Source organism: Zerene cesonia, chromosome 22 (genome assembly GCF_012273895.1).
Source record: "Zerene cesonia ecotype Mississippi chromosome 22, Zerene_cesonia_1.1, whole genome shotgun sequence".
In the NCBI taxonomy this organism is placed as follows: domain Eukaryota; kingdom Metazoa; phylum Arthropoda; class Insecta; order Lepidoptera; family Pieridae; genus Zerene; species Zerene cesonia.
This window is the reverse complement of record NC_052123.1, coordinates 3,301,721-3,315,431: the sequence shown is the minus strand read 5'-3', so window position 1 is coordinate 3,315,431 and position 13,711 is coordinate 3,301,721. Positions and strand designations below refer to the sequence as shown.

Genomic DNA, 13,711 nt, shown 5'->3' with positions numbered 1-13,711 from the left:
TTCGAATTTACCGGTACCGGTAAAAGCTTGTTCAATATAAATTTTCTTATTCAAATCCTATATAAATATCTATATCTTATATCGTTGCGTCTTTTGATACTGTTTTAGTATAGTTTTCTACGCTTTTATAGCATGGATCAAGTTTGTAAATTTACTTAGTACGAACTCAACATCTCAATAAATTCTCATAGGAGAAACGTAATTACGTATTTAGTTATGCGATGCCTTCACATTCTGTAGCATTTGAGCTTAGACTATAAAAACACTGGAATGTTCAGGAAATAATTGAGTTACACACTGCAAAATGAGTATTATATAAATTCTGGTAGAGGAATCTTAATCTAAAACTTATGTTTTTGTAATAAAGATACTAGTAGGTGGTAGGAACTAGGTATATTAAGAAATTCAATAACAAAATACGTGAGAAAAATCACATGCACGCAAATACTCTTATTAAAAGTTACCTTGGCCTGGTAATTTATTTGTACAGTCCAGAATATTTAGTAGTCTAGTAGACTAGTAAAATAATTATAGGCTTTATTCTATCGTCTTTATTTTAGTCAATCAATATCAATATCAAGTTATCAAAAAAAGTTTATTATGTAGGTAAGTCAGTAGCTATGCAAATAGCTTATAACCAGAAAATACTAAGCTTTACTGTTATTATGAATTCAAAAATAAAATTAATAATATAGAGTTATTGTTACTACTTGGTAAAGCATAATCTAGCATCTATAATCAGCCTACAATAATAACCGTTGATAATTTGTTATTTATGTGATAGTTGATTAAGAAAACTGTAGCCTCGTGCATAAAATATGTTTGATTCTTACAGCAACAGCAACTGTGTACACTGCATTTAACATTTCTATTAAAAAAAAATCTTATTCAAATTTGACGATACCTTTTTCTGAGGTCTGTTTATATACAATTTCTTCTTCATTTTAAAACTAACGCTCTAAGTCACTGGCCACAGCACACAAACAAAGGGCAGGAATATAAGAAAAAATATTATGAAATTTTAAATTTCAAATCACGTAAACACAAAACAGAATCAGTGTTGCTATTCAAAAAACTTGAATGCATTTAAAAAAGCACAAGAACACCAAACCATTTTGTCTCATTTCCTTTAATGGACTTAGATAAGATAGGCGCGTGGTTGTGGGGATGTCAATAATCCAGTTTATTATCAGCATTTTTAATCTACGTTAATCAGAGACGGGCTCAAATTATCTGAGACGCTAATAGCCTGACCACTGCCATTGTTTACATAGTGCGATAGGTACTAAGAGTATTTGCATTGTTTACTTGAGATAATCATTTGAAGAATAGCTGTTTGTTATACGTTGCATTTTTTTTTTCTTTTTATGTTTAGTGAAGGCTTATTACATCTATCTATTCTATAATGACGATTTCCCGTTGGAGTCTTTAAGGCGACATGAATCTTGGAAATGAAATATTACAGGGCGCAGTTATGAATAGGATTTCGTCGGGTTCATTTATTTAAATACTTTATTGTACTGTGTGTATTGTATTTTGTGTGTTGTTGTTGTTGTTGTGTTTGTAAAATAAGACACAAATAGTAAAAAGTACGGTCTTATCGACGCCGATCCTTACCAGGCGACCTTTGTTTTTTTTTTTTTTTGCAACTTGTGTTATCTTTAAATTCTATTCTTGCTTTCATTAAGCACTTATTACATTTTCTTGTGTTCTATGAAAATTATTGCGGTCTACACTTGAGCTAGATTTGAAAGAAAATACGACCAAAGTTTACTTCATAAGTATCGATTAATCAGAAACATCGTTAAATTAGATTTTTCACACACACAGGTTTTGAAATCTAATCCTCATTTATGAGGGCGCACATAATTGGCTGCAATTGTGTCTATTGAGATTGTACAGTTAATAACCTATTTAAACTCTTAAAGCTGCATAGTGAACTCTTGTTCTTAATTAGCGTTTATAAACTCGGCATTGCGTACCAAGACTGTCCATCCAATATTCAACATAAGCAAATTTTAAAATTTCAATTATTTATCTGTACTAATAGTATAACACTGAAAGTTTGTTTGTTTTGTTGGTTGCGCTTATGTAAGTAACTGCTGGTTTGTAATTAAAAAAAATCTTTTAGGTAGTCCATTATCGAGGAAGCAGCTATAGGTAATATAAATCACGCGTTTTTTTTATTTGTGCGAGCGAACACAAGCACAAATGGTGTTAAATATAATATTTAAGGTATATTAGTATATAGAGCATTTTTATTTGCGTTTGTAGGATATAAAACATGGATAGATATTGAACCTGCATTCTAAAGAATAGGATGTTTTAACAGATTATGTATGGCAAAAAGTATTAGTTTGACAACATTTTCAGGTGTGTTAGTATTAACATTCACCAAAGAACTTCAATGAAATTCTGAATTTCATTTTTCTTTTTCCCTTAAGCCAAACTACATCTTCCAATAATAAAGAACAAATCTAAACTATGAACCACACATAATTCATAACATGCCAAAATAATATAAGAAATAGCTCTAGATTACAAAAAAAAAGGTGTACCATAAACAACTAGACATTGATTACTAATTTTGTGTCAAACAAAATATGTGCAGGACTATCTCATAGTTGGTCAAGATTTTATTGTGATATGTACAATATTTTATTTTACATTATACAATACATAATCATTGATATATATATATAATGAAAAGGGGACCTCTTCAGGACCTCGTTTCATTATAAAAAGTAGACCTTCATCCACCAAGATAATTTATATGGATACTCTGCTGTGTGTATACTATGCATGCCAATAAATAAGTTCATAAAAACCAGCGTATGTCCAAAAAGGCAGATTGTATGTCATTAGGAGAAAAAAAAATCATGCACAGATGTAACAAATTCATTGATTAATATAAGAAGAGACCTGTATGTGAATATTCAAACGTTTAATTAACATGTCTGAAAATAGTTCTGCCTATTCAATAAAGTTAAAAAGACAGTGATAGCAAAAACTACATAACAATCAATCAAGTTGTAGGCATTATTAGAATGCACTGGAACTGGCTGTTACATCTCAAAACTTGGCATTTCCTTGAGGTCAAACTGGACTGTATATTATTGTTTTATAATACATGCCTTCTTGCTGAAGTACTTGGTTTGCTTTACCTACATCGCCCAGATGCATACATTGTATGAATGTTTGAGTTTAAATTCGGAAAATACATTTGCAAATGACGTCCTACAACTATGTTTTTTATGAATATAAGTGACCAGCATTTGATACAGGAATTAGGTTTGATTGAGTGAATGCATGTCCTATAATATGGAAAGCAGACTTCATTGTGTTTCAGATTTAAGTGAATTTCAAATGTTTTGTGATCATGACAATAATAAAAGAATCATTTAGATGTTTTAATTTTTACAATAACACATACATTTTACATCTCTCACATGCAAAACTCATCTCTAAAACATATATTCTATTGAATAAAAGTTTAAAACTTTAAGCTGAATGATCTTTTAAATACTAACATTACAATAAATTTTTACTTTTCACACATGAGAATATTGTACACACACAACAAAAGCTTGACTGCCTAACCTATATGAGATACTTTACAGTGCTAGCTACATTGTATTCTTACTAAATTCTGATTATCGTGAGGATCCTCCTGTACGATAACCGGAGGCTTTATCAATGGATCTCGGTCATTTGCCGAACGGTCTGGAGGCTCCCGTTCAGTACGGTTACGGTGGACATCACATTTCTTCATTTCTACACATACTTCTTACTGGACTGTGAATATTTTCGAAGTATGATTGAATCTAGTTAAAACATGCGTAAAAAAACTGTCCCTAACCACTATAGATGAAAGATTACAGTAAGAATCACGACACAATAGGTTCTTATAATTTCCTACAAATTTAATTTAAAATGTCCATTTTGTACATTGCATAAAAAAACATACCTCATCATCACTATCATGACTAAGTAATGGAGTAGTTTCCATATGTGCTAAAAACTTCACTATATAACTAATAATAAACTATCACTGCACGAAAACAAATGTTTTGTTCAACAATGGTACAAACTACACGAAAACTTCATAATAAACCGAAAATGATAAACCATTTAATCAGGCATAAGGAAAATGTATTGTATGCAAATAAAATAACTGACCATTAGCCGAAATAATATCAATACGCATAAACGGGCATGTGACTCAAAGTACTGTTGTATTCAAACCGATGTACGACATTTAAATTAAAGATTTACTCACCACAGTATGTTGCTTTGTAAACGGGCACTTTCCATAAATTTTAACAGGGTTTCAAATTATGAGTTTCGCCATTTGGAGTAATAACAGCTAATATTTTTGGACTTGTTATAAAAAAAATAATATACAAATTATACGATTTTATAATTTACGACAAAAAAAATCACAATGTGCTTACACTTCCTTTCTGACAAATATGACAATTTAGGAATGCCAAATACCAATGCAGTTTGCAAATTGCACCGTTTTACTAAAACTTGTGATACAGATTATAAATCCTTTATCATTTTGCCTTTTAGAGAATAGCAAGGTGAATAAGCAGTGAGATTGTCTGGGGCATAAGTAATTGTTGATGTGTTTTATAAATATAGTAGAGTGTAGAACTATAAGGTCCCTTAATTATTACGATTACAATTAATGTATAATTTACTTGAATGATGCAGATAAGATATAGGTCTTAAATTATTGAACAGCAGTATTAATGCCTAAATAGGTACCTACTTGATAAAACTAAATACTACTAACTTCTACTAGCTACTAAGTTGCTTTACTTACGTAGTACTATATTACTCTGTGACTATAGTTGTGCTACAGTCTACACGTCAGCTTGTCATTTCTGTCAAAACTCATAATCGCAAGTTTTTTGTGGAAGAATCGGAATAAACATAGGAAATAATAGTGAAATAAGTGTAAAATAAGCTCATTAGCAAGATGGTAATACTCATTAATAATTAAATGGCCCTTGAGAAAGTTCTTACTTGAAATAGTTTGTTGATTTTTGCCTAAATATGCTTACACTCCTATCACTGTTTCTCATATTTATATTATTTCTAGGTGCTTATCGCGGCTACGGTATGCACAAAATCCGGAAAAGGTGTGTACCCTACGTATAAAATAAACATAATTTATAAAAATGCTATATATTAAAAAATAAATCCCTTTTGCTAGCGTTGGTGTCACGACAATTCGTCGAGATGACGAAGGCACGTATAGAAGGCTTGTTGGCGGCTTTTCCTAAACTCATGACCAGTGGCCGACAACACACATTCGTTGAAACTGAATCTGTGAGGTAAATATTCTAGTAAGAAATAGTAGTAATCATTACAAATACACTAAATTGTCTCCCTCTTACATCAGACAGACACACATTATTCTGCTTTTGTACAGGTTAACAAATGTTTATAAATAATGAATAGTCTGAATTCAATAAGCTATTTATAATAAAGTATTTGTACTTGTTATGAAAATAATTAAGTATATTATGTGAGATAGTGAAGTCTCATATTATAAATTCATAATGAAATATGCTAAATGATTATGTATTTGTTGTATAAATGTTAGAAAATGAACATAATGTCAGCCATAATACAGATTTAACAATATTGTTAGCTCCTTTTTCGCTAAATAAGTGTATTCAGTTTAAGAGCAATGTATGTACATATAATAATATTTATTTTCTTCAGATATGTCTACCAGCCATTGGATAAACTTTACATGCTTCTCATAACAACAAAAGCAAGTAATATATTAGAGGATTTGGAGACCCTGCGTCTGTTTAGCAGAGTGGTATGTGCTATTTTATTTTTAGTTAGTACAGATATATAGATTTACTTATCTGTGACACTTTCATTTCTTGACTGTTTCCGATAAAATGATTGTTGCATGAGGTTAATGACCTAGATCTTTGATATCTATTAGAAATTAGGAAAAAAATTACTTAAGTTGGTAGTGCAACACATACATTGTATGTGCAATGTTTCATACCATTCAAATGTATGCGAGAAAATTTTCTCTCATAGGCAATATTTTATCCAGGTACAACTTGAGTAAAGCCATGGTATCAAGCTAGCAACTTATAAAGATATACCGTCTTTCCAGGTACCAGAATACTGCACTCAACTGACAGAGGCCGAGGTGTTGAACCAGGCGTTCAATTTGTTGTTTGCATTCGATGAAATTGTAGCATTGGGCTACAGGGAGAGTGTTAACTTGGCACAAGTGAGTCATTTTGATATTTAGAGCTTCTCTCTCTATGTAAATCTATTGTTTTTTGAATGGAACAAATGTGGTAATCTTATAGAATAAAATAACATGGTCGAAGGTGTTTAGGTTCATGTTTTTAAACTACCCTCAACATTAAATAATTATTTGCAGGTTCGTTCTTTCGTAGAAATGGACTCGCATGAGGAGAAAATTTATCAAGCTGTTAGACAGGTATGTTTATTTTAAAAAAATTATAATTTTACTTGCTTTAATCTCGCATACATTGCTACCAATCTATCCAAATGTATGAAGGAAAATCGTGTGAGTTACACCAATTATAACTCAAGAATGACCATACAGATTTCAATGACGTTGGATTTGTCTTTGCTAAAATTTTATGTACAATAATGACGAGCTGGGTGGAGCCGAGGCTTGCTAATCTAAACATATATTACAAGGGGAAAAATTATGTTTTTCTACAGGTTTGTATAAAAACTGTTGTCATAAAAGCTGCTGGACCAATTCCAAAAGTCTTTTCATCGTTAGAAAGCTGCATCTTTTATATACATTTTATTTATTTTATATAAAACATATTTATTCAGACGCAAGAACGCGAAGCGGCCAATCGTATGCGAGAGAAGGCAAAGGAGTTGCAAAGAGAGAGACTTGAAGCAGCCAAGGGGAGATATATGGGAGCTGTTTCAAAGAATTTCGGTAATTTCATGAATCTTATCCTTTAGGCCCATATACTTTTCCTTACCTTTCCCAGTCCTTTCTTTGTTCCTCTGGTCAATCCTTTTTTAATTTCTTTCCAATTAAAAGTCGGCAATCCATTTGAATAAGCGTAAGGTCTGCAATTGACCTTCCGCCTCTTCGAAATTCATGGGTGTTGGTAGCAGGCGGACTGCCAGCTCCATTGCCGACTATGACATAAAATAAGTATTTTTGACAAAAGGCTAAACCGCCTTCAAATTATCAGAATTAGACATTATAAATTAACATAAAACCAAACGGGAGGCATTATCATATTAAAAAAAATAATCAAAATTGGTTCACCAAGTCGAAAGTACTGAGTTAACAAACATAAAAGTCATTCGAATTAAGAAACTCCACTTACATAAGCGACGGTTGAAAAATGGTAATAATGTTCGTCCCAGGTACCGGTTTCGGCAGCTCCTCCATGTCGTCAGCCAGCAGTGAGCCAATGATCGAAAAGATACCAGCCACGCCTGTTAAGGAGACGTAAGTTATCTTGTTCTTTAATTATTCGATCCAAAATACCAACTTAATAATAAGTTACGTACGAAATCAAAGCTAAGTTTGATTCCTAGCAAACAATAAGCCAATTGCAACCATAATACATGGTACTAAGGTGAAAATTCGTAAAAATGTCATTAAATACTTACGATCTTTCGTTACAAAGCTTCGATTCGAAGTGAAATAACAGCTCACTTCTCACGTGCGCTCCTATTTGCCGAGACGATTTTTTTTTGCGCTGACGAAATATGGTTCGTCGTTTTTTTATTGTTGATCGAAGGTTTAAACTTTAAATGCTTTTTTAACTTATAAATACAGTATATACTATGCATATAAATAACAGTACACCGATTAATGCAAAAGACAGGTTTTGAAATTTTTTTTTTGTATGTATAATATTTTATAGGAAAACTAGCTATCCGCCCTGGCTACGCACGTGTGCAAATGCATGTTGGTTATTATATAAATATAAATTACTCGAATGTTGTATTTTATACTTTTTTCTATTTCACCAGACGCACCAGCCGTTCGGCTATGAAACTCGGTTCTCGCGGCACGGACGCTGATAGCTTCGTTTCCCGCTTACAAACTGAAGGCGAGAAGATAGTTGCCAACACTCCGCTTACCGCTAAAGTGGACAAACCGCCTGCCGCTGACCAGAAGGAGTGAGTTTATTATAGTTCTCATAGATTATAGATAGTTGCCAACACTCCACTAACTGTTAAAGTAGCATACCGCCGGCCGCTGACCTTCTGGAATGAGTTGATGTACTTATTACATAGTTCTCAGAGTTCTCATCATAAGGCCATAATTATAACACTTATAATAGATGACCCCAGAAATTTCGTCCTCGACGACGTCTTCGCGTTAAGCTTCAATTGAAAACAAAAAGATTTTCAATATCAAGTTGATATTCTGTTTAAAAATAATTACACCCTATACTTTACACATCACAGTAATTGTATTATACCGGTTCTTTACAAGTGATAATGTTATCTAGTGTAATTTGAATTAATGTATTCTATTTTTTTTTCTACTATCTTATTTATTTTTTTCAGGATTCACCTACGTTTCGAAGAACGGTTGAATTTGATAGCTGGAAGGGATGGTGATATACAAAACTTTGAGCTATCTGGTGAGTTCTCATCTTTTTTATCTTCAATAGATTGTATTTTGAACATTTGCATACGCATATCTAAGTAAAAACAAAGTTTTATGTATTTAGTACATTTTAAAAACAATTTTATTTGAAATTATCAAAATCGACAATTAATCATGATTTCATGTGCTGAAAATTTTTTAATGACGTCTCTTAGGACAAAGACTCACCATTCGAGTATTAATTATATTTTAATCATAAAAAACAATTTCGTTCACTAGGTTTGCTGACGCTACGTATCACCAATGAGCAGTTCGGCAGAATACATGTCCACCTCGACAATAAAGACACAAGGCCTTTACAATTACAGGTGACTACTTAGTAAAGAAAAAATATGTATTTGTCAAACAAAAATTAAATATTCTAATAATAAATATGCGAACAAACACAATAAATAATAAAAAAGAGTTCATAAAATACAAAAAAGATGTTTGTTCCAATAGACGCAATTTCTTTTTTATTTATGTCCAACCTCTATAGTCTACACTCATTAATTCCTAAACATTCTTAAAAAAAAAAGCTAAAAAAAAAATACAAATATTCGTCCCCAACCCCCAGACGCACCCCAACGTGGACAAAGAGGCCTTCAGATCGGAGGGTGTGATCAAACTGAAGCAGGCCCAGAGACCGTTCCCTCTCAACAGCGATGTCGGTGTTCTCAAGTGGAGGCTGGCTGCCGCTAATGATGACAGGCCACCGTTGTCTGGTGAGTTTTCATCATTTTTAGTTTACTTTTCACTACATACTATACAACAAAGTCGCTTTCTCTGTCCCTATGTCTCACTGTATGCTTGAATCTTTAAAACTAAGCAACGGATTTTTTTAATAAATATAGTGATTCGAGAGCAAGGTTTATAAGTATGGGTGCATTTTACTGTAGTTCATAACTTTCCTCTCATAGATAGTTACCAATGATGATTGTAATAGTTAAAAATATTAAGCACCCCATGCTTTTTACTCTGAATTGAATCATTGTATTAATAACTTAAATTTTATTATAATTTTGTTTTGAGGTGATTCATTATGATTGATTGTTTCATCTGAAACTATAGTTACATTAAATTCTTTGCCATCAAAAATTATTCATTTATTATTCACTACCATGACTCATTCATTTTACTCCTCGTCTTATTTGGGTTGCTTGATAGAGATCGCTGCCAGCGATAATGCCGCCTTCGGTGCATTGTTAACTAATATGTATATATTCAAACTCGAATATTTATTTATTCAATTAGACTCCTTATAGAAGCACTTATTTACGAATTGGGCCAGCTCGCACCGGGGAAGTACCACACCCCCACACAAAACCGGCGTGAAATAGTGGCATGCCACTGTGTTTCGTACGGCGTGTGGGGGAGCCGGAGGTCCGTTTCCTTTTCCTCATCCGTCCCAGTCCATTCCTTCTTTCCAGTCTTTAATCCTTTCCTTTTCCCTTACCCCATAAAAGCGGGCAACACATTCGTAGAGGCACTACCTTTGCGAATGTTTATGGGCGGTGGTGATCGCTTACCATCAGGCGAACCACCAGCTCAGTTGCCCGCTATGACATAAAAAAAGCAGTTTTGAATCGTTATTTTACACAGTTTTAATACTTACCACCGGTTTGGAAAGCAGTTTCTACTGAGAAGAAAATATAAAAATAAATATTAAGTTATAACGTATTCTATATGATGTACAATCGAGAATTTTTAATGAAAAATTCAATGGATTCAATAATCTTTCAATTTTTCCTTTGCTTGCTCTGTCATAAGATTTAAATCATAAAGATCACTGTTAAGGCTTTTTGTAATGTTTTCACGTAAAAACCACTGGACCGATTTCAAAAATTCTTACACCATTAGAAAGGTGTAACTTCACCGAGTGACATAAGCTGTACATGTACCACGGGCGAAGCCGGGGCGAGCGGGTAGTATATATATTTATTGGTGCGGTTTTTATATAATCTTCAACAATCTCCTTTGTCTTACAGTAAATTGCTGGCCGTCGGATGGCGCTAACGGCGGATGTGACGTCAACATTGAGTACGAGCTCGAGCAGGACCACCTGACGCTATCAGACGTGAACATCAACATTCCAATGCCGTAAGTGTAGCCGTTACGGGGGTGCGCTCTGACGGATAGATAACATTTTTAGGGACATACGGGTGTTTAAAATATTTGAAAGAATAGAGTTATGATTTTATTTGATTGTGTATGTGTATATGGTTTAATTCATAAAATAATATTAATAGAGATATTGAATACTTTACTGTACTAAGGGAATCTAAGAGTCTATCACATTTGTTCCGGTTTCATTATCATCATAGATGTGTTAAACTTATTTTTATATGAGAGCGACAGCTGATGAAGTAGGTGCTTGGTGGAATGCGATCACCACCGCCCATGAACATTCATGAAAGCGCTGTCCGATTTTAAGGGAAAAGGGATGAGAAAAGGAGTGATGAAGTGAAGAAAATGTTGGAACAAGAGTGAGCAAACTGAAACGGTCTCTGGTTCCAATCATCAAACCGTGTGGCTGTGGAAATATTATCAAAACATATTGTATTTGATATTGTCCACAAGTGTTTTAATATAAAATGGATAAAAAATATAAGAAAACAGCGAAAATGATACAGCATCAAACTCAAACATTTATTTATTCAATTAGGCTTCGTTTAGAAGCTCTTTTAATTCGTCATTAAAAAGAAAATTTATGATTGATGTTATGTTACTTTTTGCAATGTTTTTAATTTTCGTTCAATTAATAATTCATCCCATCTATTTAAACGAATTCTAAAATATTATATAATTCAATGAATTTATCAGATCTGGCAACACATCGCTAGTGGTGCACCAATGGGAGGGCAGCTACACGCAAAAAGGACGGACATTGGTCTGGAACATTCCACTTATAAATAAACAACAGAAAACTGGCACTCTGGAGTTTACGTAAGTACTGTTTGAGTAAAAAATTCAATAGTTGTATTGTTACAAAATAAATTTACTGATAATTCATTAACAAATGTCATTACGAGCGCGTATTTTTGCTGATGCTTATCTATTTATTTAAAATTCGAAGCAACAGTCCATTTTAATGCACAAAATTTCAGTTTTATAGTACAAGATTTTTAACTATATTTTAAACTGGAAAATATATTAATTATGTTATTTTCAGTGTATCACCAGCGATTCCGAACGATTTCTTTCCGCTAACAGTATCGTGGGTGTCCGAAACATCTCTGGCGCTTCTCACCACTATGAAAGTTGTTCAAGCTGATGATGGAACTCCGGTGGACTATTCGCAGGAAATAAGCTTCCATCCCGATAAATATGAAATTGTCTAAATATTTTCGTTATTATATATGATATATTGTATTATTTTATCATTCTAAATAAATTTATTGGAGCAATTTTGTTTTATTTTTTAAATTTTTTATTGTCTGCTGTTACTGTCTACGGATTTGATAGTTTTTTTTTAATAGATAGTGTGATTCAAAAAGAAGTTTTATATGTATAATAACATCTATTAAACTACTCTGAATTTAACACGTGCGAAGCCGAGTGGAAAAGCAAGCTAATAATAAATTTGTCGCAAGATAAAATGCCTCTCACACACATTTAAGTGGGACTCATATATGAATGTCAAACACAAATTGCATGTAATATCATCAAAATGTACTTCCATATTGGCTAATATCTAAATAAGAAGTAGAAATACATATTTTACGACGCCCAGTAGTAAACGTAACGACGATAAACCGAAATATAAAACGTTTAAGTGAAAAAATATAAACTGCAAATGTATAAATTTTATTTCTTTATTATATTTAAAATGAGTTTTGGTGAAGAATACATCGATAATTTTGAGGATATTATATGGCAACGGAGGGATGACAATGACCATGAAGATGTATATTTAAAAAAGACGTGTAAGGGTTTTAAACATGTTATATTTTTAACCGTTTTGTACGAAAAGGTTTTCCATTCGTGGTGTATTCTTATGTGTGTTTTGATTTGAATCGATAGCTGTTAAATATTTATTAAACAGCTTCCAAACAATACTCATAAGAAGCTACGAAATTTTAAGCAATGAATGCTTGTTAAGTATGTGTCAGTTCATCTAGACAATCGTCCCGGCACCGCCCGGATATCAAGATTTAAGGGAGCATTTAATGATAAAATGGGATAAAAAAGTATCCTATCACCCAAGTCAGCTCATACCCTGTCTGTATACCAAATTTCATATAAATCCGTTCAGTTGTTTCAGCGTTTTTACATTTTACATTTATAATATTAGTGTGAAGTGTGATTGTTAATAATTAATTAATCTTATTTCAGTCTTTCCGCCCCTAGTCAATTATGAAGTAAATGCAATACCTGTAACTGAATCTGATTACCCGTGGATCGCAAGAGTTATTCATTCACGAATCTCCGAAAATCCTCACATGTGTACCGCTTCTTGTATTCACCAAGAAATATTTATAACGGCCTATAGATGCATACATAGGTATTATATTAGATTTCTAGACAGTATAAACATAGCATACCATGCTCACATCCCTAAAATGCAGGTTTTGATCTGTAGCTTATTCCAATTTCTTCGCTATCTAACACATTGCTTAATATAATACTAGCTGGACGTCATGTATAGTATTGAAATAATATAAAATATACTATCTTTTAAGTTCGATAAAACTGACATGGTGTGCAAATTTAATAACACGTAATTTATATATACTAAGATGTGCACAATATGCATTTAGCGTATTTTTATGAAGTTATACAAGTAATTTACTGATTCGTAACCATAAGGACTATTGGTGGGGTTTTCTGTTATTAGGATTATTTTAATTTTAATTTTTTACCGGGCATTGAACTAATGTGTCCATTGATATAACGTTTGATAAACTATTCGATTAACCACTATGGTAATCGCGACAAAACACATATCACGTGAGGTGTTTATGAGAAGGAGAGGCTTTAGTCGCAACTTAGGAGGGGAGAGGGGGTTTTCAGAAATTATAAAAACTATTTAATAGAAGAAAAGTACTATAAACA

General features: G+C 32.6%; 2 protein-coding genes across 4 annotated transcripts in view; one reads left to right on the top strand and one right to left on the bottom strand.

The window, feature by feature from the left end:
• LOC119836004 (deubiquitinase DESI2) overlaps positions 1-4,528 on the bottom strand; it is a 21,130-nt gene extending 16,602 nt beyond the window's left edge. Inside the window, exons 1-2 of one of the 3 annotated variants that reach the window (XM_038361164.1) lie at positions 4,280-4,528; positions 3,644-3,795 (exon numbers count right to left, since the gene is read on the bottom strand). In XM_038361164.1, the coding sequence (XP_038217092.1) occupies positions 3,644-3,772 (129 nt within the window). In that variant the 5' untranslated portion in view covers positions 3,773-3,795; positions 4,280-4,528. Of the gene's footprint in view, positions 1-3,643; positions 3,796-3,967; positions 4,167-4,279 lie in introns of those variants that run through there. The other 2 variants (XM_038361167.1, XM_038361165.1) reach the window with 2 other exon arrangements.
• A 317-nt stretch (positions 4,529-4,845) lies between these two features.
• Positions 4,846-12,063, top strand: LOC119836065 (coatomer subunit delta). The gene is made up of 15 exons (XM_038361279.1): positions 4,846-4,990; positions 5,111-5,150; positions 5,225-5,345; positions 5,740-5,842; positions 6,155-6,274; positions 6,431-6,490; positions 6,862-6,973; positions 7,417-7,501; positions 8,032-8,181; positions 8,575-8,651; positions 8,897-8,985; positions 9,234-9,381; positions 10,645-10,756; positions 11,480-11,602; positions 11,829-12,063. The coding sequence occupies exons 1-15, from the start codon at positions 4,988-4,990 to the stop codon at positions 11,995-11,997; spliced, it is 1,512 nt and encodes a 503-aa protein (XP_038217207.1). The 5' UTR covers positions 4,846-4,987; the 3' UTR covers positions 11,998-12,063.
• The last annotated feature ends 1,648 nt before the right edge of the window (positions 12,064-13,711 follow it).

What these genes read in the sequence shown, in the direction of transcription:
- LOC119836065 (XM_038361279.1), top strand. An exon ending in TTTATCAAGCTGTTAGACAG is followed by an intron (nt 6,491 to 6,861) that starts GTATGTTTATTT and finishes ATATTTATTCAG; the next exon opens with ACGCAAGAACGCGAAGCGGC. An exon ending in TGACAGGCCACCGTTGTCTG is followed by an intron (nt 9,382 to 10,644) that starts GTGAGTTTTCAT and finishes TTTGTCTTACAG; the next exon opens with TAAATTGCTGGCCGTCGGAT.